A 27,810-nucleotide genomic window follows, 5' to 3' on the forward strand; every position below is an offset into this window, starting at 1 on the left:
AAGCACACAGCAGGCCTGCAGCGCTTTCTCCTGGGAGGGCGGTGGCATTCGGGCGTGGGGGGAGGCCAGGCGGGAGCGGATGCGCCGAAAGGAACGGTGACAGGAAGGACTTCCACGCTTTCGTTTTACCTGCATTGCTTGAATTGTTTTACCGGAATGAATTAACGTGTTACATGTGAAATTGGAGATGAATACAAATCCAGAAAAGTCCCCACGGGAGTCAATAAAACATGCCCATTTGTTGTACCAGAAAAACGTGGTTTTTTTTTAACGAAATGAAAATGTCATGATCACTGAAATGTTCTTCTTTTATTGAAAAACGATCCTTAAGAAGATCTGTGGTTTACATTATGGGCTACATGTGAAGGTGAAGGGAAGCAGGCCTTTTAGTTTAGAATTGATTCTTCTAGGTTTAATGGAGCTCTGGTAGTGGCTTTAAATTGGTTTTTTATTAGATACAGCTGGAAGTATCTACTCAGTCTGTCAGTGGGAACTAGGAAGGCAAAGGGCAGAAGTTAAATGGAGAACCTTCTTCATAAGCTAATTTTTGAGGAAAAAAAGAAATTTTTTTTTGCATACTAGAGATGAAATATGATTTTTCACTGAGAAGCTGGGAGCTCTGGGGAAATGAAATGTGCTAACAATGATAAAGCTGTATAACACCTTTGGGACATTTAATATGTGCCAGGCTCTGTACTGAGAGCTTTACATGCATTATCCCATTTAATCCTGACACCCCTATGCAAAAGGCGCTATAACTGCCCCACTTTTCACACTAGGAGAGGTAAGGTAAGTGGCTCGAGGTCACACAGCAGTAAGTGGTTAAGCCCTGATTCACATGGAGGTCTGACCCGAAGTCCTTTCGCTCTTGCCTTTGCCCATGAGAAATGAGGCCTTCCCGCAGGAGGCCAATATCTGACCTCAAGAACAGAAGCGGACTGCCTGGCTGGAAGGCTAGAAAGGGATAAGATTACATTACGCCTCTTTCCACCTGTTCCTCTCCAGAGCAGAGCATGTACCTGCCCAGGACTTGATCTCAAGGTCTGGGGCCTGCACCCCCGCCCCCCGTGCTGAATCTGGTCTTACTCAGGCTGTGCTGGCCCCCAGGATTGACGCCAGCTCTGGAGTGCAGGTGTATCTCAGAGATACTGTGGGTTTCGTTCCAGACCACTGCAGTAAAGCAAGTCACAATCTATTGCTGGTGGAAGGGTCTGCCTTCAATTTATATTAAAAAAAAAGCCAACATCTACGAAGTGTAACAAAGCAAAGTAAAATAAATGACATATGCTTGTACATATTTTATATGATTATGGGGAGAAATTCCTCAGGCACCAAACAAAGAGATGAATGTTTTATTCTATCAAGATCCCCCCAACCAAGACCAACAGGAAAAAGGGGGGAGGGACTCACACAACTAAATCAAACATGTTTTGCCACTGGAGGGGGTACCTGTTAAGCAGGACAAATGGATACTGGGAACATCTACGGTATAATCGCTTCATTTTACAATTGAGGAAGCCAGAGCCAGGGAGGAAAATGATTCATTCATGGACTTTCTGCCAGTAAGGGTGTAGCTGGGAGTAGAGGCCGGACCTGGCCCCTCCCTCACTGCTCTTTTCCCATCACAGGCCAGGCTGAAGGCCTTGGGTCCTTCTGGCTGAGATATGAGGTGGTGTTTACAAAAGTGCCAGCTCTGGGATAAAAAACAAACAAACAAAAAAAAACAAAACAAAAACAAACTACAGGTGACCAGGCTGGGGTTGGAAACACAGGAAAACAGAAGTCATTTAGGAGTACAGAGGATCAGAACAAGGGCACCTCATCAAAGCCAGAGACACAGGAGACGGTCATTCATTATGCACCCAGGTCATCCCTGCCTGGCAGGGCCAGGACCACAGTGTGAAAGAATGAAGATAGCAGCAGCTGGCACAGGCTGAAAAGCTCTAGGACAGCTAGAAAGAAATGCACTTACTGGAAAGAGCTTCCGTGAAGGCAGCCAGCTCTTGGGAAGATTTCCCAGGCCTGGAGAAAGGGGGGGACAGGGAGTGAGTCAGGACAGGAGCAAGCCTCTCATGGAAAAATGTCTTGGGCTCCGTCCAGAGCTGAAGTCAACTTAAGGTCATTGCTGGGCCAGAAAAACAGCTAGAATGGAGACCCACCTGGGAAAAAGCTCTGACTGGGGGATACAGCAGGAACTGGAAATTAAAACGTCTACAGCACATTAAGGGTTAATAAAAATAAATGAAGTGAGCTTTCCTCCCTTTTCCATCCCTCTCAAAACAACAACAACAACAAAAAAAAGCACAAAAAACTGCTGGCTTGAAGGAAGATGGATTTCTAGGTTGTCACTAATTTGAGCCTCATATTGTAGTTGATAGCTTACTTGGGAGTGGTGGAAACTGTGGCAAAGAGGACAATCGTCCCAACTAAACAACACAGCTGCTGCTCAGTTTCAGCAAATTTCTGATCTGCCAGAAGGCAGACTAAATATTGTTAGCTTTCCAATCTCCCAAGAGACATAAGAAATTTAGACTTTTATGTGTAACCTCTTAAGTTTAACTGCTGGCAACACATTCAAGTATTTTAAACCTGTGTGAACCAGGCAAGATCTGTGACCAAGTGGTACACACCAGTGTGCAGGTTCTATCCTAGAGCAAGGGTGTGTGTGTGGGGGGGGGGGGGGGGAAGAGGCATTTATTTCAAAGAATCAAAGGAAACAGGCCCTGCTTTCCTAAGGGCCCAGAGGCAGATCTCCAGCTTGGATGAAAGTGAAGGCAGGTACAAATCCCTTATCTAGATCTAATCTTATCCCTGGGGGCCAGACAGGGTTTAGAATTCGGACTAATGGGGCCTGTGCTATGCCACATGCCAAGAGGACTCTGAGGCAGTGCCCTATGAACAAACATCAATTTTTCTACAGCAAATCATATAAATATTCAGAAATCAAGTGAGATAAAGAGTATAAATAATCTCGCAGAAGTCCTAGTCAAGTTCTGCCACCAAATAAGATCCTTGTAAACTTTTGAAAAAATATTACTTTAAAAATCATTGAGATTTCAGTATTATTGATAGGAGATTGTGGACCTATTGTAAGAGGGTGATAAAACCAATGAGTAATGGATACACACTCCATTAATTAATCAGCTTCTATAAAATTTGTCTAATAACTTCTACTTGTTGGAAAATGTTTTTGTATCTCTGCTAACTGGGGACATCCCTGCTATCTCAACTTTGGCCTTTACCACTGTCTCCCCACCTGGGGTAGGTCCTTCCCTTAATCCCCCCAGCATAGCTGAGACAGGCTGGCAGGGAAGCTTCATGTAGGTAGTCACTTCCGATGGCTCCAAGAAATGGAATCGCTTAGAGAGGCCCCCCTCCAGTGGGACCCTGCCTTGACTGCCTCCCTGTTCAGTTTCCAACTATCTTGATGCCTCAGGGTTTACACCAAACTCTCAATAAGGACCCAAACCAGGAAAAAGTTCTTCCTCTCTAGTTCCTGCCCCCCTCCATCCTTAACTTTTGCACTTCAATAATTTATAACTATGGTTTAGGTGGATTACTGCCACTAGAGTTAGACTTCCTTTCAAAAGAATCCCTCCCCCCACCCCCACCAACCCTCAGAGCTATGGTGATCCTGATCTCTGTCGCCTCCCAACCTGAGATGATTACAACGTATCAGCAGCCAACACCAGCACATTCTGGGGTATGGGACCTTAGTGGGTGTAGCCACAATCTACTCTGCTAACTGGACCAAGTCCAGGTCATGTCCTCAGAGTCCTGGAGGAAGATCAGGTGTGTATCTCTCCTGCAGCCTTAGGGGTGCTGCTCCTGACGCTCTGTGCGTTGCTCCACACAGAAGAACGTATACACATCCCCGGCGATAAAAACCAATCATTAATTTCTGCCTTTTAATCTTTATTTTATTATGCTGCACAATATTGTGCTTCACAGATATTGTGCTTTTTCACAAATTGAAGGTTTGTGACAAGCCGGCATCAAGCAACCATTTTTCCAGTAGCATTTGCTCACTTCGTGTCTCTGTCACATTTTGGCAATTCTTACAATATTTCCAACTTTTCATTATTATTATAATTGTTGTGGTGATCTGTGATTAGTGATCTTTAATGTTACTCTTGTAATTGTTTTGTGGCACTATGAGCTGCACCCATATAAGATGGCACGCTTATACTGATAAATGTTGTGTGTGTTCTGACTGCTCCACCAACCAGGGTTCCCCCATCGCTCTCCCTCTCCTCAGGCCTCCCTGTTCCTTGAGACCACCATATTGAAATTAGGCCAATTAATAACCCTACAGTGGCCTCTCAATGTTCAAGTGAAAGGAAGAGTCTCATGCCTCTCATTTTAAATCAAAAGAGAGAAATGATTAAGCTTAGTGAGGAAGCCATGTCAAAAGCCAACATAGGCCAAAAACTAGGCTTCTTGCACCAAACAGCCAAGTTGTGAATACAAAGGAAAAGTTCTTGCAGGAAATTAAAAATGATACACCAGTGAACACACAAATGATAAGAAAGTAAAAGAGCTTTGTTTATATGGTGAAAGTTTTCATGGTCTGGATAAAAGATCAAAACAGCTTAAGCAAAAGCTAATATTTTAAGTCCACTATTAAGTCCACTATGAAGGCTAAGAGAGGTGAGGAAGCTACAGAAGAAAAGTCTGAAGGTAGCAGAGGTTGGTTCATGAAGTATAAGGAAAGAAGTCGCCATAACATAAAAGTGCAAGGTGAAAGAGCAAGTGCTGATATAGAAGTTTCAGCAAGCGATCCAGAAGATCTAGCTAAGATAATTAATGAAGGTGGCTACACTAAACAGGTTTTCAATGTATCAGAAATTGCCTTACATTGGAAGAAGATGCCATCTAGGACTTTCATGGGTAGAGAAGTCAATGCCTGACTTCAAAGCTTCAAAAGACAAGCTGACTCTCTTGTTAGGGGCTAATGCAGCTGGTGACTTTAAGTGGAAGCCAATGCTCATTTACCATTCTAAAAATCCCAGGGCCTTTAAGAGTCATGCTAAATATACTCTGCCTGTGCTCTAGGACAAGAAAGCCTGGATGACAGAGTGTTTGTTTACAACATGGTTTACTGAATATTTTAAGTCCCCTGTTGAGACCTATTGCTCGGGGAAAAAAAAAAAAATCCTTTAAAATATCACTACTCATTGACAATGCACCTGGCCACTCAAGAGCTTTGATGGAGATGGCACCATGACATTAATGTTGTCCCCATGTCTACTAACAGCCCATGAGTCAAGGCTAATTCTGAGTTTCAAGTCTTATTTAAGAAATACATTTCATAAGACTATAGCTGCCATAGATAGTGATGGATCTGGGCAAAGTACATAGAAAACCTTCTGGAAAGGATTCACCATTATAGATACCATTAAGAACACTCGTGATGCCTGGGAATAGGTCAAAATGTCAACATTAACAGGACTTTGGAAGTTGACTCCAACCTTCATGGATGACTTCGAGGGGTTCAAGACTTCAGTGGAAAAAGTAGCTGCAGATGTGGGGAAATAGCAGAAGAACTAGAGTCAGAGGTGGAGCCTGTGACTGAATTTTGCAATCTCATGATAAAAATTTTCATGGATAAGGAGTGGCTTCTTATAGATGAAGAAAGAAAGTGGTTTCTTAAGATGGAATCTACTCCAGGTAAAGACGCTGTGAAGACTGCTGAAATGACAACAAAGGATTTAGAATGTTCTTAACCCTGCCACTACTTTATCAGCTAAATTAATGTAATTTCATGTATCTCATTTTGGCTTTAATTTGCACTTCTCTAATTCTTGCAAAAATGTGACTGATTGGACATGTGGAGTAAGGGAGGAGGAGGAATTGAGGGTCAAACTTGGGTGAGTGATAAATGGGGCTGCTTTAACCAAATCAGGAATCCAGAATACACAGATTTTATGGGACGCTACTGAGGTTGACAATGGACACATTAAATTTGAGGTATTCTGGAACATTTGTTCGCCAGTTTCCCCACCTGCCAAATGAAGGTAGTGATGGTGTCCATCACACAGGACTGATGCCTTCATAATCAACTGATGAGTATACTTTGCTACTGTGTAAGTGCCACATGCATATTATCTAGCACTGGCCCTACATGTACCTGCAGCCTGATGGAAGGAAGCAGCGGAGAGATGGGAATACTGCCTGCATTTGCACAAAAGCATCACCATCCATCTAGTTCAGTAAGACAGGAGACGCTGGAGGAAAGCGCTGAAGGGAATGAAAAATGTGATAGTCAAGTAAGAAATATAAGATAACAAATCATCAATTAGAAACGCACCCCAGCTGCCTCTAAACATAATAAATTGTCATAGCTTTCCATCAAGTGGCAGAAGACACACTTACAATGAGATTTGGGAGAGAAAACATATTAAAAAATTCAACTGAGCAATTAGTGGCAGCATTTACTATAGAGTAGAAACCCTCTCCAGAATCACGTCTGCCTTGGAACATGCACAGCATAGATTACAAACTGTTGTTATATTTCGATTTTTAGCTGCAGACAAATCAAGTTAAAATGTAACCTGTCCTTAAAGGTGATTGCTAGTTCAAACTTATCATTAATCATATTGCTTCTGAACTCCTGGCTGTATGTTTGGAAAACTGCTAAGTTTAACCACCTGATTGATTAGACAGTATTTGAATGTGAAATGTAACTCTTCGAAGAATACTATCTTTCTGGAATTTGTAGGCAGTGCTAGAGTGTTAAACTAGTTTTATTTTTGTAAAGTAAACAAATAACCTGACTTTAAACCTCCGTGAGGCTAATGAATTAAATTCCATACATATCTTTTTTCAACAATTATTGAGGACTAGTATATTAGGTTTCAATAAATATAAATAACCTTTATAATATAGTGTAAGTACTCAAATGTTCATGTCTTTACTCTGCAGGCTTTTCTCCAACTTTTAAAGATTTTTTCTGTTTATCATTCATTTTGCTTTTTTGGTAAAATTTTAAATATATTCCATTTTCTTGCTGTAGAAGACCGACAGAGATTAACAAATAAAAATTATCTTACTAATAAATTTAAATGCACAAATACATAATTCAATTTTAATTTCTCATTGATTCTGTATTGGGTTTAAATTTATTCATTCACCAAATAGTTGTTGACTGCCTTTTATGCATTAAGCATTGTATTAGGCAGTAGAACAAAATGGTGAGCAAAATCATGTAACATTGATTTCATGGAACTTAAGACCTAGGTAAGGACAGATAATTAACCTAAAAATTATACAAATGAATGAAAAACTGTGCCTTGTGAAGAGTGCCACCAAGAACCCCCTGACTTCCACTTCTATTATGAATATTTTTTCCCAGTGTGCGGCTGTATTTTCATTCTTTTACTGGAGTCTTTCGATGAGCGTAAGTTCTTAATTTTAATGAAGTCCAATTTCTCAATTTTTTATGTTTGGTACTTATTATGTCCTATGTAAAATATTCTTACTTATCCTAACATCTTGAAGGTACTTAAATCTTTTTTTCTATAAGTTTAATATTTTATCATTCACATTTGAACTTAAAGTGTATCTGAAATTTATTGAATTTTCTATGTATACAATCAGGTTTTCTGCAAATAAAGATAAATTTCTTCATTCTTTTCAATACAAAAATAAAATAAAGTCCATGCATATCCACTGAAGATATATCCCAGCAAGGCGGAGTGTTAGGGCATGGTCTCTGCTCTCGGGCAGCTGCTGACCTCATGGCAGAGACACTTATAAACAAGTACTGCGGGAAATGAAGGCGTGCTTGCAGAATGAGAAGCAGGCTGGGGCAGTACAGGCAAAGGAGAAGGTAGGAACAATAGCTGCCATCAGAGATTATAAAATCCGTTTTATGACTCAATTTGAAGTTATCCGACTAAGGCTTTGAGAACCAATCTAATGTCAAAGTCAGCATCAGTCCTTGGTCCCCTCGGTGGTGCACGCAGAAATCTGCCACCTAGTCCTGCTAGCTGCATTCCTCCCATCGAGAAGGAATCTGTGCGCTCTGGAACCCGGGTTAGCCCCATGGCTCCATCTGATCCACAGAATGTGGCAGGGTGACTCTGTTGACCCCCCAGGCTATACCTTAACACACCTGACAGCTGCCACCCGCACTCTCTTGGGTGCTGCCCAGCGGCCCACAGTGCAGCCTGCAGAGGGCGAGAGGCAGCGCCTCTGAGAGAAGGGGCGATTCCCTGGGAGAGAGCCGGGCCCCCAGCGGACAGCCTCGCCGCTGCCAGGCACGTGCGTGAGGCCACCGTGGACCTTCAGCTCGCCGACTCTCCAGTCCAGGGGCTGGCAAACTGCAGCCTTTGGGCTAAATCTGGCCCTCAGCCTGTTTTCATGTGGGGCCCGTGAGCTAAAGCCCTTGTTATCTATTTATTTTCTTTTTTACAAACCTTTAAAAAGCAAAAGCTCAAGGTTTGTAAAAAATAAAATAAATAGATAACAAAGAAGAATATGCAACAGAAGGTATCTCACGTAGCAGAATTTTCACAAATATATCTCCAGGGCAAGAGAAACAAAGCAGAAGATAAACAAATGGGACTACATCCAACTAAAAAAACTTCTGCACAGCAAAAGAAACCATCTTCAAAATGCAAAGGGAGCCCACTGTATGGGAAAACATAGCTGCCAATGATACATCAGATAAGGGGTTAATTTCCAAAATATATAAAGAACTCATAAACTCAATGAAAGGGGGAGGGAGGGGGCAGAGGATAACCAAGGAACTTGTATGCATATATGCATAATCCATGGACACAGACAGTGGTATGGTAGAGGGGGTCAATGGGAGATAAATGGGGGACATCTGTAATACTCTCAACAATAAAGATTTTTAAAAATAGTCATGGGGAAGTAAAGTACAGCATTGGGAATATAGTCAATGGTTCCATATGAGTACTGGAAATATCAGGGGTGGGAGGCACTTTGTAAAGTATATGATTGTCTAACTACTATGCTGTACACCTAAACTAATACAAAATAATAATGAATGTAAACTGTAACTGAAAACAAATTTTTAAATTAGAAAATAAAATAATATGCAACAGACACAAAGCCTAAAATAGGCATTACCTAGCCCTTTACAGTTAATTTTGCTGATCCCTTCTACAGCTGAATATAACTGTGTGAGTTCAGACAAAAACCACAGTAGAACCATCCAACTAAGCCTCAGAATTGTGAGAAATATTACACTGATATTTTTAAAGCCATTTCCCCCTTAGTTTTAATGAAGTATAACTGACAATTAAAAATTACATATATTTAAGGTATACAATCTCATGACTCACTATCCATACACATGAAATATTCACAACCAAGCCAGGCAACATATCCATCACTTAATATCTTAACCATTTTCCTTTTTTATGTTGGATACACTCAAAATGTACTCTGTGCAAATTTCAAATACACACTATTGTCAACTATAGCCACGTTGCTGCAAACCAGTTCTGTCGAACTTACTCATCTTGCATAACTGAAACCATTTTAGCCAAGGTATCGAAGAAAAATAATCTTATAAAAATCATGAACTTGTATCCTTTGATCTTTCATTTAGGGTTGAAGGGAAGAGAAGCTGCTGAGGACACAAAATAACTGAAGACTTCTGAGTGGGAGTCCAAGGTTTTGTTCCTTCAGTCCTACCACCACTCAGCCAGGGTATTCTAGGCACTTCTCCTGCACACTGACCATCCACCAGTGAGGCAGACCAGGCTGGCCTCGCGGTTGAGTTCGATCAGGTTTTACCATTTACCTTGGACCAGCCTTGTCCTTAACTCTCACCTTTCTCTTCCGTAAAACAGTGATGAGACCTTCTTGACTCGGGCATTATTGGTTAAAAGTGAGGTGAGGTCCCCAGAAGCGCACATGTGTTCCATTTGCTACTTACTCCCAGGTTCCGAGAGCATGAAGAAAGGAAGGAAGGTGCAGTCCCCGCCCCACGTTCCTTTCGCGACCTAGGAGGGCAGCCCAAAGCTCTCAGAGGTCCTCGGTGTCACCACCCCGAGGTGCCCAAACCCTGCCCCCCCAACCCCAAGGCCGCCCACCTTCATCGTCCAAATTCTGAAGCTAGTCTAACCTCCCTGTTACCTTTCCGTAGGTGCTGTGGCCCGACAGAGACGATCCCTGCTACACCCCGCTGGGGTCAAGGTCAACACACACACACACACACACACACACACACACACGACACTGATATCTTTAAGTTTAACGGGATGGTCTGCTCTACAGCAGTAGTCAACTGAATCGCAGGCTAATAGATGCTGCACGGAAGAACAAGGAACTGCCTCAAAGGAAATATTCTCTGGAAGGTTTTAGACCTTGTCTTCACATTCGTGTGTTGTTGGGGTTTTTTTTTGGGGGGGGGGAGTGTTTCTTACCCCCAGACTGCTGTCCATGGCTCTGTTTTGCAATCTAGGGAAGTTTGGGCAGGCATAAGCACACATACCCACTAGCCATTCATGAGACATTCAAAATATTTTAAAAACAGGTTTTGGAATATAACTTTTCTAAAAGAAAAATTCAGAATTTGTAAGATAATAATATCAATGTTCTACAGCATCCTTCCAAATACAGAGATCTATTTTTTCCATATATTTATCTATTTGCCGTGGAGCCCGCCTCATTTTGTTATCAATGGGTTTTCTTTACTTAGCCAACGTGCATAAAGAATGGCTGTGATACAGGCTTCAGCAAGCAGCAATCTCTTTACCCTTTGCAAAGGGCACAGCTACATGCCAGGGCTGGAACCAGGTAAAGAATCACAACCATGATTTATATTTGAATATTTATATGGTGCCAACTAAGTCCAGTGCCTGCACTTACACTGCTACAATTGAACCACAGTTCTGCTGTATGCACATTTTAATTCCTATATTCATCTCTGTTCTTTTCAGAGAACTTTCCAATTACCATAAATGATTTTTAAATGCACACTTCACTCCCCTATCCTTTCTCCTTTTGCAGTAAAAAAAAAAGAAAAAAAAAAGGCTCTGATAAGGATGAAGCTGTTGAACCAAGGAATCAACATAAAGAAATGGTGGGCCATATTAATAGTCAATGCAAATGTGTGGGTTACAAATGAGGATAGGTGATTATGGCTAGGCTTGACATTAAATAGGTGACCCAGACCCACATGATTTTGAGGAAAGAACCAGGATGATCAATACTATACGTCTGAGTTTGCATTTGGCCTGGTGCTCCTTTCTAAATATGTACCTACCACCACCAGTAAGAGGCATCTGCTGGTGACCATGCCCTTGCCTGATCCCCTCCTCTTGGACCTCAAATGTTCCTACGCTTGCTTTTGACCTATAGACTGTGACAAAATCATGCTACAAAAGTTCTGCCTTGCAGCTTTTGTTTTGGACTCTTAGAATGCTGACTCTGATGAAATTCACATCAACTGGCAGGCTCAAGAGAAAACACGAATTTGCTGAAGCAAACAAAATCTGATACCATTGTAATTAACTAGTTATTAATAACAGGGAAGGAACAAAGGGAAGGCCAGATGTTATAGGCATGTCATTTGGACAGCTTTCCCAGGAAGCAACAACTTTACACTCCCCAGGGGTCCAACAAAGAGGAGACAGATGCACGCCCAGTAAAGCAGGGGTAGCACAGGGAAGGTGGCTGCTGTCAGTCACACCCGAGAACAAAGGTCATTGGCCAGAATGGGTGTGGCCACTGCAAACGCGTGGAAATTTGGGATACTTAATTCCCTAAACAAAGGAACTGGCTCTCTCGGTTCTTCTTGCTGCTCTTGGGATTCTTGAGACTCGGCTGACTCTGGGCTTGTGGGACTCCCTTGAGTCTGCCCACATGGCCCACAGCCCACACACAAGGGACCAATGGACTGCAGCTAGCCTGATGCTATACTGGGCCTGGGTCAAACATGGAAAGGAAATTCTGGACATTGGCTTTGCTTCTAGCTTTACTAAAACCCCAGCTATACTTCTTCTATGACTGGACTAAGAGAAATGGGACTTTGGAAACCCAGGGATGTAATTCCATGGAAATAAAAATCACTCATTCTCCGGCAAGTGTCTCAGAAAATTTTTTTTCTCGAGATATAAGGACTCCACCCTCAGCACCCAGTGGGGAAAAGGACCCCCCCCCCCACTTCATCCCATAACAAAACCATTGATACCACCCACTGTTTAGGCTGCCTTACTAAAAACTGCCCTCTTTGGAGAAGTGGAGATACAGGCTGTGTGTTTAGAACACTACATTTGTCTGTGGAATAGATGGTGCCCTTTGAGAGTTCTCCTGTGGGAGTTGTTCTTTCTGATGGAAACAATATAAAGAGCACCTTGTAAAGCATGAAGGAGTCTTGCCATCTAATCAAACATCTCAACCTACCTTTCTAGCTTACAGAAAATGAGGTGGTTAGAGAAAAAGTTAAATGACATCGGGAGGGAAACAAGGACAGACAAATCGAGACAGTAAAACCCTCTGAGATAACTGGCCTAAACTCTTCACCGAGTTAATGCCATGGGAAAAAAAAAAAAAAGTGGAGGATTATTCTGCATTGAAAGAGAGAGTCATAACAACAAATGCAATGCATGACTCTTCATGGGAATATCTTTCTACAATGTGTCACCTTTTTTGACAACTGGAGCAATGTGTATAAGGGCTAGATATTAGGTGACATCAATTTATTAAACTTGTTAGATGTGATTTTCTTATGTGGTTGCATAGGAGAATGTCTTTGTCTAGTCTTAGGAAATGCAGGCTGAAGTATTTAGGAAAGAGAAAGAAGGCAGTTATGGAAAAATGTTAAGTTACACAATCTTGGAGGACTATATATGGGTGTTCACTGAACTACTCTTTCAAATTTTTACCCAGTAATGCTGGAGCCAACCTGTTCACAGTCCCACAGCCAAATGGCCAGAAGGCGGAAGGAACTGATGCAGATGGCACTCTTCCAGGGGTGCGGAGAAAGAAGAAACATTACTGTATTTCTGGATTAATTCAACCGCCTCCACCCACGCCTGAAAGCCTCTCCACTCCCCCCAGGGTGCACTACGTAGACGTTGACGACTCTGGGAGGGCCTGACCTCCAGACCAAAGGAGAGTTTCCAGAGCGGCCTTCCCCGAGGGAGCGCGACTCCCCAGGGCGCCGGTTCGCGGGCCAGACCTTTGTAACCCGACCTGTTCCCACCCTTCATTCTCCACGGATTCTGGGCGGGCGAACGCGCATTTCTTCTGAAAGAGCAAAGAATTTCCCAAGTTTTCTTCTTTCCTTAGTAGCTCCATGGGGATTTTTAATAAGTAACTCCCTCCATGACTGCCTCTAGCGCGTGCATCTGCGCAGCTTGAAAACTTTGCAAGCCTGCAAAGAGGAGGGAGTCTCAAAAAGGAATTTTTGCGGGAGGCCCGCCGCTAAATCGCTTAACCGCTTCCATCCTCAACAGTAAAACGCATACCTAGTACCACGGCGACGGCGCCTGGCGATGCGAGGGTCGCAAGCACGCGCGCAGGAGGGCGAGCGGGCTGCGGCCACGGGCGGCGTGGGGCTGCGCGTGCGTCAGAGCGAGCGAGCGAGCGAGCGAGGGGCTCCGGGCGCGTGGTCTGAGCGCGCCCGGCCGTGGGGAGGGTGCGTGTGCGCGCGGGGCGGGAGCCGGCGGCTGCCTGCGTAGGCGCTGGGTGCGCGCCGCGCGCCCAAGGTGAGTGGAGGCGGGGCCGGGGGGCGGCCCCGAGGCTTCGATCCCCCCGGGCTGGGTGGCGGGCGTCGGCCTGGGACCCGCGGCTCCCGCGACGCGCCCCGCTCTGGGACCAGCAGGCGAGGCCGGGCGGAGGGCTGGGCGGCGCCGCCCACTCCGGCCCTCTCCCGAGCGCGGCCGCCGTCGCGCCGCGGGTAGCCGAGCCCCTGGGCTGGGGCCTCCGCGCCGAACAGCTGCTCGACCCCGGTGAGCGCGGGAGAAGGGGCCTGGCGGCGCCCCGGGCCACCCGGAGGACCGCGGGGTGCGTGGCCCACTCAGGCCGGGGCTGCGAGGAGCACGGCGTAGGCCCTGCCCGGCCCCGGGGCGCAGCCCCCGCCCTCCCGTAAACCAGGCCGCTCGGGTGACCGGCGCCGGGAGCGGGCGGGGGGCGCGGCGGGGTGGATGGAGACGGCGTGCGGGCGTTCGTGGGTCCCCCAGAGGCCCGCGGCGGACGCCTTGCCTACTGTGGGGAGGGGTTGGGAAGGAGGTGGACCAAGGGGGGAACGGGCAAACTGGGCCAAGAGCGGAGGAAACCCTAGTGGGTACATGATTTTAAGAGGCGATCTTAACGAGTGTATAAGGCTTTTCTAAAGAAATCCGAAAGATGCGGTGGCGCCTCACTTTCCCGAGCAATAGGAGCGATGCTCCCCACCCTGGCTGCTGGCCTGGAAGGGACACTGGCCCGCGGAGATTGCTTGCTTTCTGCGTGTCCGCACATCGTGCCAGCGGTTAGGAAGTGGCTGCTTTGTCAGGAAGAGCTGCTACCAAGGAACAAATGATCAAACCATGCCGTTTTTTCTGTTTTCAGAGGTAAAAGATTTGAGTTTGCCGTCCTCAGCTGGGAACAACTCTGTGTTTTAGCTTCCCTCAAGCAGCTTAGACAGAGGCAGAGCTCTGATTTTGTGCTTTCAGAATGTGATTTTGTGTGGATGCCCGATTCAAATTTCAAATTCAAATTTCAAATTGAACCTGTATCGGTCTAGAGAAGGGAACTGTTTTAAACTGAGAGATAGGAGTCTATGACATGTTTCTGCTGGACCAGAAGGTTCATTCAAATGGTCATTGAACAATTCCAACCCCAAATTATCAAAGTCTGTTATCAAAACAGTGGCTAAATATAATCCCAGATTAGATGCATGAGGTGATTTGAGAACAAGAAGGAAGAAGAGAGGATTATTTTTCCAAAAATGAAATGTCGATATATAATAATTTGATGCTGTAGCAGCTCGCTAGAAATAGAACACTGATTTTTCGATGTCGTAGTGCCCAATATTGTAATGACTCGGATATATTCTTTTTCTGTTCTCTGTTCAGTAGTCCCCAGCAAATCTATTTTCATTAAAGCATGGAATACAGAAAACAAAGGACTTCAGCTAATGCTTCGGCTTCACCTGATATTCTACAGGTAAGCTCATCTTATTTTGATTTAGAAATTATCCTGCATGGGTAAAATTGACCGTAATAGTCTCCTTTACAAAATTTTAAAGATCATTTACACAGCTCCAAAATTTTGTTATATATTCTTGTATATTTCTTTCCCCAAATGATTTGAGAAGGTACAAGAGTTAATTAAGGTCTATTTAAATAACTTTGGAAAATATATATATCTTTAAAAAATTGAATTAGTATTAAAATACCATAGTACCTCAGGAAAATTTATATCAGCTTAACTTGGTGGTTATAGTTAACTTCAAGTTCAGACTCAATTCTCTCTATCCCTGAGAAAATACTCCAGTAGATGCTTTCTTCTCTTTTCTTTCCCCTTCAAGTGATTTGTCTTCTCTCTGTGCCCAGTCTCCAGCTCTGTTCTGTCCACCACTGGATGATATAGGTAGAATCCATTTTAGGAAATACCTCTGTCCCTTTCACCACTATATAATGTCCAGCCAAATGTGCTTTTCTGTTGCAGCTCTAAAAGCTATCATTGCTGATCCTTGCTCACGGTGTTGGTAGATAACCATACTTTACAGCTTCAAGAGTGAGCACAAATGTGTGGGGTCAAACAGGGTGCCCTTAAATGACCTTGCATCACAAGTGCATTCAGAAATTGCAGTTCGCTTAACAGTAGGCTCTTTGGCAAATATCTCTTTGGGACTACAAACAATGGTTTTAATAAAAAGTTGCATATTATAAATATTGATTTGTGTTTGGCACCAGAGCTTTTGACACATTGTGAATTAGAGGAGAAGGTAAGATGAGTATGGGTTAGAAGCATGGAGAGTTGGAGGGGCCACATCTAGATACAGGGAGAACGTCTATAGGGTAGAGCCTTGAGAGGCTGCACGATGGAAGATTTGGCTTCAAGAACTTGCACCACTTGAAGCTCTCATAAATTAAGGAATAAGAAACAGAACACTAGAGTAGATGATCAGAGTCTGCCATTCTGTGTGTGTCTGACCCTGAATACACGTAGCTAACGAGAAAGCTAAGGCCTTTTGTTGTCCCCAGATAGCATCCACAGCCCAGGTTAATAATTATCAGCCCTGCCTACCCTCCAGGAACCATTTTACTTCAGGAACATATTACCAGTACTAAGACCCTCTTTTCAGCAGCCTGGCCCTTTGTGGTCATGAGGAAACCTAGAGGAGAGAGATCTTAGGAGGTTTTACTGATGTCCTAAGATATGTTATTTCATGGGGTTAGAACAAACACTTCCAAACCAGCATCCTGTTTTATAAATAAAATTTTATTGGAGCACAGCCATACCAATACGTTTAATATTGTCTGTGGCTCTGTTTTTACTGCAAAGGCAGAACTGAATAGCTGGGATAGAGACCATAGGGCCCACAAAGGAAATATTTGCTACTTGACTTTTTTTTTTTTTAATTGCCCACTTCTGGGCTAGACCATAGAATTTTGCTAGACTCCTGAGCTGTGCTTGGACAAGTCTGCAGCCACCTCCCCTCACCCGTGACTGAGGGCTCAAACTATGTCTCTTATCTGGGCATGGCTACTATTTTGGTGACAAACTTTTTTTTTTTTAAAAGATGGAGTTACCCACTTTCTAAGATAAAAAAATTTAGTTTAGTTCCTTTCTCTAAACTGACACAGATTCTATAATTTGCACATTAATTGGGCACCCACACATTCTGAGAGTGCAAACTCAGCTCCCCACTAGGGAGGCTGACCACTGCTTTGGAGACATTTGAGGAGGGAGGTCTCTCTCCATCTTCTCCAGGTGAGCTTTACTCACTACACTTGGTGTGCAACTTAAAGATATGAACCTACCTCCTTGCTCTTCATGGAATGTAGCAACTTGAGGGCAGGGTTTGTCTGTCCCTTCCCAGTCACAGCCCCAGCCTCCGACAAAGGACCAGTATACCGAATGAGTGAGTGAAATTTCCTCCACTTGGTAAAGCTGTAACAAAACAGAGACAGAAAGTCCAGCTTTCAAGTCAGCCTTCCTCCGTTCTGCCTGATGAGTGTGCTCTTTGCTCTGCTCCAGTTTTCCTAGCTTCTCTGGATCCGGCCATCCTGTTGCTTCTTCCCACAGGCTGCTCTGTCATGGCATTTTCTCCGACTGCTCGGCCCTGAGTGCAAAGGTAAGTCCACTTTTGCTCTACTCTTTGCTCCCTGCCCAGGAATCTCAAGAGACAGTAGGATTGGATGTGAGGCTGGCCTTTTCTTCGGCACTATGCTCTGGAGAAGGAGCACAGCATCCAGAGGTGGGCCTGAGTTTGGGCTCCTGGTCTGCCTGTCCTTGAACTGCACAGTCTCTGAGTATAAATACCTAATACTCCATCACTGTTTCCCAATTCAGCACTTATTATACAGTGCTGTCAATGTGCTTTGTAAATTGCTATAGAAGTGATACATACTTAAGCCCAAAGGCTCACCTTCCCTTAAAAACACAGACAGAAAACCCTGTTTAAAATCCTAACATGCATTCACATTCGTAAGAGTGGGTTTCTTTTTACTCCAAGTGCAGATAGGGCAAAAGCTAAAAGAAAATTGCGCTGAATTTTCCTTCTCAGGTCTTGCTACTTTTGGCTTCTTGTTTTTCTTAGCCCAAAGACTCTAGACAATACAACCCCAGAAATCTGTAAATATTCCCACATATTGTTATTCCTACAGGAAAGTATGTTGTCTGCAAACAATACATATTTTTAAAATATGTTTTTAAAACTCCAGGTGTTTTCTACTTCAACACACCAAAGCAGGAGGCTTTTATTTTAATAAGACTTGCATGGAAGACATTCTCCCATACATCTCAGAGTACACTGGAAGGTGGTACTGATGCAGTTAGCAGAGGATCCAAGGGCAGAATTGGGAAATAGCGATGGAGTATTAGGTATTTACACTCACCATCCACTGAACACTGTGTAACAACCATAGAAAGTTCTTCTTAATGGCAGGGTTTTTTCTTCAACTCAGTGACTACTTCAGATTCATTCTTAAAAATTGAACAATTTTTTAAAATTACATAAAAATTAAACATACTACATTTTAAACATCGGTAACAAAGTCATGGAATCTTGGAGTTGGGAGGGACCTTAGAGGTTACTTAAAATAATTTGAAACTCAATGAGGAATTAATCCGTAACATTCCTGCCAGCCACTTGAAGATTTCCACTGGTAAGGAGCAGTCCATTCTAGAAATCTATATTGGATCCTCTCACTAATATTTATCTTGGGCTTCCATTTGCCTTCTGGAGTTAAAACTGACATATTGCCCAGCCAGGCGTCACTCAGAGGTTGAGCATTGACCTAGGATCCAGATTTCGGTTCGATTCTCAGTCAGGGCACATGCCCAGGATACGGGCTCGATCCCCAGCTGGGGGCGTGCAGGAGGCAGCGAATCAATGACTCTCTCATCATTGGTGTTTCTCTCTCCCCCTCTCCCTTCCTCTGTCTGAAATCAATAAAGATATATTTAAAAAACAAAACAAAAAAACACCTGACATATTGTTCGGAATACTTGAAAGCATCTACCGTGGTTCTCCTAAGCTTTTGTTTCCCCCAGACCAGAACATCCCCCAGAGCCACTCCTTCTAGTCCTCGTTGGAGGTGATAAACCGAATGCATACCCAATGGCTTCCCTTCGTCTGAATTACTTCTGACTTACTAATGGCCCTTTTAAAATGGAATGTATGTATGTGTGGCTATGGGATTATGATCCCTTTTGTCCAGACATTTTTTTCTATTTCTTGAACCCCAGAGTGTTTTAGGGCTTTTGGGGGGGGGGGGGTGTATGTATATATGTATGTTGAGGGAGAGGGACACATGATGGTATTAACTTGGAGAAGCTTAGCACTGTACTCCCTCACAATCATTTGGGGAATGCTTTCTATGTGCCGGATACTGTGCTTGATGCCAGGGATCAGCGATGTACAAACATGAGCATCATCTGCACTGGTGGAGCTTGATGGGGCCTGAGAGTGGTCCTGGCCCAATCCTCTAATGTTCTGGTGAGAAAAGCAACTCCCCAAATTCAGTGACTTGGCACCTTCTGCCCCCAGCCCCCAGCTGTTAGAACTGAAGTCCTAGTCTCCTGATTCTCCAGTTATTCTAATCAGCACCTTTCTTCATATTAAACTCATACTCAGCTAGAACCTGAAGGTCTTTTTAGCTCAGGCTGCTGTTAATATGACCCCCAATCCTGCTCTTGTGCAGTTTGTTTTTCGAACTCTGATATAGGGCAACAAATCTATTCCCATCAGATTTCATCTCGCTTTAGCCCTGTTCCAACCTGTTGAACACTTTTTATTTTTTATTGTGTGTTTTTTTTAAATGTATCTTTATTGATTTCAGAGAGAGGAAGGGAGAGGGAGGGAGAGTGAGAGATAGAAACATCAATGGTGAGAGAGTCATAGATCAGCTGCCTCCTGCACGCCCCCAGCTGGGGATTGAGCCCGCAACCCGGGCATGTGCCCTGACCAGGAATTGAACCGAAATCTGGATCCTAGGTCAATGCTCAACCTCTGAGCCACGCCTGGCTGGGCTCAACCTGTTGAACACTTCTTAAATTGCAATTTCATCTTCTATTGAATTCACTATTTTTGTTCCTGATGTTTTCTGTCTACAAAATTGAATAAGTCTATGTTTGTCTTTGATAAGAAATGTTAAACAGGAAAACGCTAAAGATAAGCCTGCGATTAAACCCTAGTGATTTTTCAGGTTGGCAAAGATGCTCTGACACCTTAGAATATAAGCAGGATGGCAGATCTGTGGCTGTGCTGGTCAACACTGTATTCTCACAGTCCAGCACAAGCCCAAGAAATGCGTGTTGAACAAATGACTGCATGAAAAATACACTGACCGTGATGGGTCAGCCAATTTTGAAACTGCCTAGACACTGTCACTGGACTCACTTTTTTTCCATTTTGTTCAGAAGGACCTTTCAGCTCCCTGTCCTCTCCAGTGAAGTTTAGTTCTTCCATGTTATCTAAGGCTTCCCTTTCTCCTCAGTCAAAGAACCCTTTTGAAAATAGGGGTGAGGTTGGCCAGATGAAATGATTAGTGACTCTCTGCTGGCTTCTGATGGCCATCGCTTTTGTCTCTAAGTGTTCGCTAATGTTTGCAGAAGCTCAGACACATATTTAGGGTTATCTGGAATATAAACTCATTAATATTCTTTCTCCCTAGCAATTCTTTCATTTCTGAAATGTGTCCTTGAAAAGTACATTTTTGGGACGTGTCCTTGACACTAATCTCAAGGAGCTGAACATGATTTGCTTGGAGATTGAATGATGTTTGCATTTAGGATTTCCCCCTTTTTAAAGATTCTGGTTTGGTTTTGACAACTTTTCATCCCCCAGGAAAATCAGAGGTGCCACACGGTGTGGCGGCAAGTGAAAATGCTAGGCCAGTGGGATAAAAACAAGTCAGGAAGGGTGCATTGTGGTTACAAACCCCGCCAAGGGGTGAGGACACCTGGATTTCCAGGCCTGTTGGCTGTCACCCTAAGGAGCAGTTCTCCAAATCTGTCTCCTTAGCTGGCAGATAAATGTTATAGTAATGGAGCTACCTCACAAAGTGGTTTTAATCGTCAAACAGATGGGTGTATGAAAAGTGCTTGCTATAGTACCAGGACCACGCAGGGGTTGTTGCTAAAATATGGAGCGAGGAGAGTGTAAAGGAATGGGTGAAGTAGAAAGCAAGTTCTTAATGCAAACCTTTGTTTGCCCTGACAGATTAAAGCATATTTTATTTTTAAGCATTGTTAAATTAGGCAGAATTATCAGTCACAGTTCATTCATTCAATATATAAAATTTGATTCTCTGTTCTACATCCAGTTGTGTGTTTCAAAGTAAAAAAAAAAAAAGTAAGCCTTATCAAATACGCACAATTTTTAAAGTAGTTTGATGCCACTTGAATATCTCTCACCTCAGTTTGAAAAGGTTAATGTGTTTTGTATGCATATAAGGACACCAAAATATGCCCATGAAAGTTCGTAATAGCACACTATTCATGATAGCCCCAACCTGGAGTCAACCCACAGTAGAAGAGAGAAATAAATTTATATAACAGCACATTATACAAAATGAAAATGAACAAACTGCAACCTCACATGACATCATAGAGAATCTCTTAAACATAATGTTGAGCTAAAGAAACTGGACACATCAAGAAGAGACATTATGATTCCATTTACACAAAGTTGAAAAGCAGGCACAAGTAATCTATGGTGTTAGAACTGAGGACTTTAGGGAGAGGGAGGAAATATTAATTGAGAGAGGCTGAAGGGGACTTTCTGGGGTGCTGGCCATGTACTATTTCTTGACCTAAATTGTGTGTTTACTTGGATGATTCATCTTCTAATTTGTGTACTTTCTTTTTGTTTGCTATACTTCAACAGAGACATAAAAAAAACTTGGCAATCCAATCAGTCATTCTGCACATCTGGTTACTGTGTGCAGTGTTGGCAGCCCTGGGTCACAGCCCTGGGTGCCCCAGTCCGCGTGAGAGCACCATCAGGTGGTACCAGGCACTAACTCATGTAATCTTCAAGATAGCCCACAAGTTCAGGCACTTTAAAAAACCTTTACTGTTTGCATTTAATAGAGAAGAAAACTAAGGCTTGGGGAGAGTCAATAACTTGCCCAAAGTTGCAGGCTTGTAAGTGGTGGAGACAGAATCAAACAGGACTCCAAATCTTAGGTTGTATGGAGGAATGTTGCTGCCCCTCAGCTGACTGGGTAATCCATCTTCTCCCCCACAGACCTCTAAGTAACTGAATTAGGATTGTGATGCTTGGTTGATAGCTGAAAAAAGAAACTTTCATGAAGTTAAATAACTTCCCCAAGGTCAGACAGCCATTAAGTGTTGCAGCCAAGATTTCGGGTGGACCATCTAACTCTGATATCCAAGCATTTTTATGCTTTTTCTTCCTTTTTTTTTTATAAGTTTAAAATACAAAGTAAACTATAAATATACAAGAATGCCTGCATTTCCATCGCCCTGAATTAACAACTATTTTATAGTATTTGTGGCTAGTCTATTTTTTCCCGTTTTCACCACACGCCTCCTTCATTCTTCCACACAGACACCCACACTGCTGAGTGTGGAGGTATTCCTGCAGTCCCTTTACAAAGTAGTTATTGCAACAAATTAGAGAGCATTACCAGCAGAGTGACACTTAGAAGTGCTGTGTTTCACTTCTTTTGGCCGCCCTCGAGTTCTTTATTGGGGAAGTACAACTGTCGTACTGTGACGTAAGACATCGGCTGACATGAGAACTTAGAGGTTTTAAGGTGACTACCCACTGCCGTCTGAATTCTGAACTATCCATGAACTCTCTGAATTTTGTGGACTAGCAGTATTTTAACTTTTTATTTCTGCTTACAAGGATCCCTCCCCTCTTTGACCTCTCTAGTCCCCTGACCCATATGTAAATGCTGTTACATTTCTTACATATCTTACAGAAATTTCAAGCATTACTTCTGACTTCTACTTACTACTGAATGTTCAGTTGGAGAAACTGAAGGCCTTTCACTCACTCAGAAGAAAGAAATCAAGAAGGAGGTAAGAAACAGAAATATATTCATGGCTTTGAATCCTGCTTTTCTTTAAGTAGTAAGAATTCATCAAGATTATTTCTTTAGAATGATCCCTTTTGACAATAAAAATCAATTTAGAGACACAAATAGGATGGAAAAGATGCCAAGGGTAGAACACAGCTGGTGCTGGACAACCTCTATTGTTGAATAACTGGCCACATGCTTTGCACACATCAGCACAAATTTGCCCTGTATTAACATGTCCAATGCAGAGAGGAGGAAGCTGAGGCCCCAAGAGGTAAATAGCATACCCGCTTGCCCTGGTTGGCAAAGGAAGGAGCTGGGGTGTAGACTCTGGTCTCTGCCCGCAAGCCACCTGTGTAATAGGTAACCTAAAGTCTATTCTGGCCAGTCCTTGAAACGCCTGCCCACCTTTTGGACTAGATAGTTCCTCTTCCTTTTGCTGCTGCTTTATTTTCTTCTTTGTCCTATAAGCAGTAGACGTCATGACCACAGTCACGTTTTCACATTTGGAAACCGTGGCTTGTAGAATGCTCTAAGTTAACTTTTATAAGATTTGCTGTTTTGAGTTTTCCCCATTATTGAAGAGTAACAGGGCCTCCATTGCCTATATGCAATTATAGGTGACTCCCCTTACTTGGGACATTTTCCTTCCATTTGGCCAAGATTTGTTATAATGTGCTGATTTGTTAGATTGAGACCTAAGAGTGCCATCTGACAACTTTAGTAATAAACGTACGGTATTAATGGCTGAGATGTAAATGGAGCCCCCGGAGTTATACAGCGACTAGGAGCCAGGTGAGGAGAAAAGGTAGGAAGGTGTTAAGTACCTGCACAGCTCTCATCCTAGGACAGCAGATCTTGCATTCTCTTGCAGGCTTTTCCAGGAGCTGGCTGTATAAGGCTGGTAATGGGGGCTAGGCGGGTGGGGTGTGGGTGCCCAGACCTCCATGTTGTCCTTCTACAAATGGAAATAGCATATCAAGCAAGCCAGTGTCCACTGCACTCCTGCTAGAGGTTGCCCTCTGCCTTGCACATGGCTATTGTGAGAAAAATGTTCTTTGCCAACAAGGTCACAGAAACTTAAGTGGAGGGTCAAGACACATATACATGAAACCAAATTGGAGAGCTGTGCAAAAACATTGTATTGCGTTGTGTGACTTAAAGTACAGCAAGCCTTAGAGATAAGAAAGGTAATTGTGGCTAGAAATAATCAAGGCAGGTGACATATTGCCATATGGACAGAACAGGAGTCTTGAGATCCTGTCATTTTCATATGCATTTAGAGGCAGAAGAGCTGTGTGTCCAAAGATCTAAGATTGACCCAAGGTAGAACCCTTGGTAGACCAGCCTTCCCATATGATGGAATTAACGTATGGTTCCCAGGAGCCCTCCCCCCAGGTGATTGTGGGGGAAATGGACCGTCAGAAGCCTCCTCTGCCTGCCCCTCATGTTGTTGATATGTCCCTTACTCTGAAGTCCCTTAGCCTTCGGTTTAAGCACCTACTGTCCAGACTGAGCATTGAGTTCAGCCAATAATGTATAAAGGGGGCTCGGGTGGTGGTTGGGGCAAATGAAAGCTATTTCAGAGTGTGAGCATTTAAAAATTCCAGATTCATCTATTTGCATCTAGAGAACTTTCCTTTTGGGTGAAGAATCTCTTTATTTCATCTCACATCAGGAAGTCCCATGAATAGCTACTGAGTTTTTCTTACTCCAGATTTTCTAGAATCCAGTCAGATCACATAGTTGAGAAAGACCCTTGGTTTATTTAGACTAGTTGATGATAACTCCTTGCATTAAATCTTTTACTTAATTTTCATAGTGGTAAAGAAGAGAAGCATTCTTTTTGGGTGTTTTTTTTTTATTATAGATTTATTTTCTATTTCAAATTAAATTTATTAGGGTGACATTGGTTAATAAGATCATAAAGGTTTCAAGTGTACATTTCTATGATACATGATCTGTGTATTGCATTGTGTGCCCACCACCCAAAGTCAAATCATCTTCCATCACCATATATTTGGCCGCCTTAACTCTTTATTACCCCCACCCCCTTCCCTCTGATAATCACCATAGTGTTGTCTGTGTGTATGAGTTTCAGTTTTATATCCCACATATGAGTGAAATCATATGGTTCTTAGCTTTTTCTGATTGACTTGTTTCACTTAGATAATATTTTCAAGGTTCATCCATGTTGTCACAAATGGCAGTATTTCATCTTTTCTTATGGCTTAGTAGTATTCCTTAGTGTGTATGTATCACATCTTCTTTATCCAGTCCTCTATCCAAGGACATTTTGGTTGTCTCCATGTCTTGGCCACCATGAATGATGCTGAATAGGATTATATCAAACTAAAAAGCTTTTGCACAGCAACAAAACAAAAAGGCAGCCAGCTGAGTGGGAGATGATATTTGCAAACAACAGCGCTCATACGGGTTTCATATCCAAAATGTATAAAGAACTCATAACTCAATACCAAATAAGCAATCCAAGTGAAAAATGGGCAGAGGACCCGAACAGACATTTCTCCCAAGAAGACTTACAAATGGCCAACAGATAAATGAAAAGATGCTCAACTTCACTAGCTAATAGAGAAATTTAAATCAAAACTACAGTGAGATACCACCTCACACCTGTTAGAATGGCTACTTATCAACAAGACAGGTAATAACAGGTGCTGGGGAGAGGCTGTGGAGAAAAAGGAGCCCTAATTCATTGCTGGTGGGAATGTAAACTGGTACAGCCAGTATGGAAAACAGTATAGAGGTTCCTAAAAAAATTAAGAATAGAGTTACCATATGAGCCAGCAACCCCTCTTATGGGTGTCTACCCGAAAAACTCAAAAACATTTATTTGTAAAGATATATGCACCCCTGTATTCACTGCAGCATTGAGTTACTTTGCCCTCCTGATAATGGCAACCTTGGACCTCTGCAGAGTCCCCTCTGTGTTCCCAACCCTGGGGCCAGTACAGAGTGTGCCCTTGGCTCAGGGAAAAGTGATTCTGTAGTTCCTTCCAGTTCTTGGGTTTGCAGATAATGTGCGTGGCAACTTGACACCAAGGGTGAAGAGAGGCCAGCTCTGGGAGGTTAGGGGTGGCCAGGCTCCATGCCTTTGTTTCTCTCTGGAATTCTGATCACCAGACAGCCGCAACCACACCTCTGTGCTGTGTGTCTGTCCAGGTTACTGAGCTCAGCCGCAGCTCATACTGCTCACTCCTGCAGGAATGCCCACTGAAGCTCTTTGCTCTTCCCAGCTAAAGGGAGTGCCAGCCACAACCTGATTCCTCCTTTTTCTGGCTGAGCCCCACTGTGAGCTCCTGACTGCAGGGCTGCTTCCGTGGCTCGTGGCTTCTCTCAGTGTTTCTCTCTTCTTGCCTCCCAGGTTTATTCCCACCTGTTCACCTTTAAATGTTTCAATGTGCAGATCTCTCAGTTGTGTTTGTGCATTGAGCAGGGAATCCTTTGTTGAATTAGAGGTGTTCAAATTGTTGAAACTTCAAGGGGAGAGACCAGGGGGATCTCTCTCATTTCTCTGATGTCACTTCAAAATATCTTATAGATGCATTTTTTAAACCCGCCCCTATAACTCATCTCTTTCTGTCCCTCTGGACATTTAGGACAAAATCATATTACAACAGTTATTTATGTAGAATAAGTATTAAGTTTCCAAAATAATCAAGAATATTTTGTAACCTTTATCTTGATGTAAAAAGCTCAAATATATTTTTGGTTGTTGGTATCCATTTGTTTACAGTTAAATGAAGTTAGTAAGATTCAGGTCAGGATTTTTGGTTTTGCTTGGAGCTTTGTTCTCCTGCTCTTTCTCCTTAAGTAGATAGTCAGATATCATCTGAAAGTGTGTTTTGGGTGATGGATTAATAAGCAGGCCTTTGATCAATCTTCCAGAACCTGATCCACGTGCTTCTGAGCTGCTGTGGATGGCCCTGGCTCTCTTGACCACCCTTCCTGGTAGGATGTCACTGAGATCCCTCAAATGGAGCCTCCTGCTGCTGTCACTCCTGAGCTTCCTCGTGATGTGGTACCTCAGCCTGCCCCACTACAATGTGATAGAACGTGTAAACTGGATGTACTTCTACGAGTATGAGCCCATTTACAGACAAGACTTTCCCTTCACTCTTCAAGAGCATTCAAACTGCTCTCACCAAAACCCATTTCTTGTCATCTTGGTGACCTCACACCCCTCAGATGTGAAAGCCAGACAGGCCATTAGAGTTACTTGGGGTGAGAAAAAGTCTTGGTGGGGATATGAGGTTCTTACATTTTTCTTATTAGGCCAACAGGCTGAAAGGGAAGATAAAGTGTTATCATTGTCCCTAGAGGATGAACAGCTTCTCTATGGCGACATAATACGACAAGATTTTTTAGACACATATAACAACCTGACCTTGAAAACAATTATGGCATTCAGGTGGGTAACTGAGTTTTGCCCCAATGCCAAGTACGTCATGAAGACAGACACTGATGTTTTTATCAATACTGGCAATTTAGTCAAGTATCTTTTAAATGTAAACCAGTCAGAGAAGTTTTTCACAGGTTACCCTCTAATTGATAACTACTCCTATAGAGGATTTTACCAAAAAGCCCATATTTCATACCAGGAGTATCCCTTCAAGGTGTTTCCTCCTTACTGCAGTGGGTTGGGGTATATAATGTCCAGAGATCTGGTGCCAAAAATCTATGAAATGATGAGCCATGTAAAACCCATCAAGTTTGAAGATGTTTATGTTGGGATCTGTTTGAATTTGCTGAAAGTGGGCATTCATATTCCAGAAGACACCAACCTTTTCTTTTTATATCGGATTCATTTGGACGTCTGTCAGCTCAGGCGTGTGATTGCAGCCCATGGCTTTTCTTCCAAGGAGATTATCACATTTTGGCAGGTTATGCTAAGGAACACCACATGCCATTATTAATTTGGCATTCTACTAAAAACTTAGACAGGATACTTTGTGGGAAGTGTCAGTGGGTGCTAATGGAACACTCGTGAGAAGGGCACTGTGCTGGCTTGCACTGAACTGAAACTCATGTCAACCTAGAGACTAGAGACTTACAGGCTTACACTTTACTTGTGTTATATTTTGACACAAATCAAATC

At 43.1% G+C, this 27,810-nt stretch overlaps 1 protein-coding gene across 3 annotated transcripts; it reads left to right on the forward strand.

The window, feature by feature from the left end:
- The first annotated feature begins 13,669 nt into the window (after positions 1-13,669).
- B3GALNT1 (beta-1,3-N-acetylgalactosaminyltransferase 1 (Globoside blood group)) lies at positions 13,670-27,647 on the forward strand. 3 transcript variants are annotated; one of them, XM_087818342.1, is made up of 5 exons: positions 13,670-13,691; positions 15,042-15,132; positions 17,173-17,269; positions 22,593-22,692; positions 26,601-27,647. In XM_087818342.1, the coding sequence occupies exon 5, from the start codon at positions 26,633-26,635 to the stop codon at positions 27,626-27,628; it is 996 nt and encodes a 331-aa protein (XP_087674468.1). In that variant the 5' UTR covers positions 13,670-13,691; positions 15,042-15,132; positions 17,173-17,269; positions 22,593-22,692; positions 26,601-26,632; the 3' UTR covers positions 27,629-27,647. The 3 variants fall into 3 exon arrangements, with proteins under 3 accessions (XP_087674468.1, XP_087674466.1, XP_087674467.1); XM_087818340.1 differs by lacking the exon at positions 13,670-13,691 and adding an exon at positions 13,863-13,934; XM_087818341.1 differs by lacking the exon at positions 13,670-13,691 and adding an exon at positions 14,292-14,537.
- Positions 27,648-27,810: the final 163 nt, after the last annotated feature.

Source organism: Miniopterus natalensis, chromosome 6 (genome assembly GCF_054644295.1).
Source record: "Miniopterus natalensis isolate mMinNat1 chromosome 6, mMinNat1.hap1, whole genome shotgun sequence".
In the NCBI taxonomy this organism is placed as follows: Eukaryota; Metazoa; Chordata; class Mammalia; order Chiroptera; family Miniopteridae; genus Miniopterus; species Miniopterus natalensis.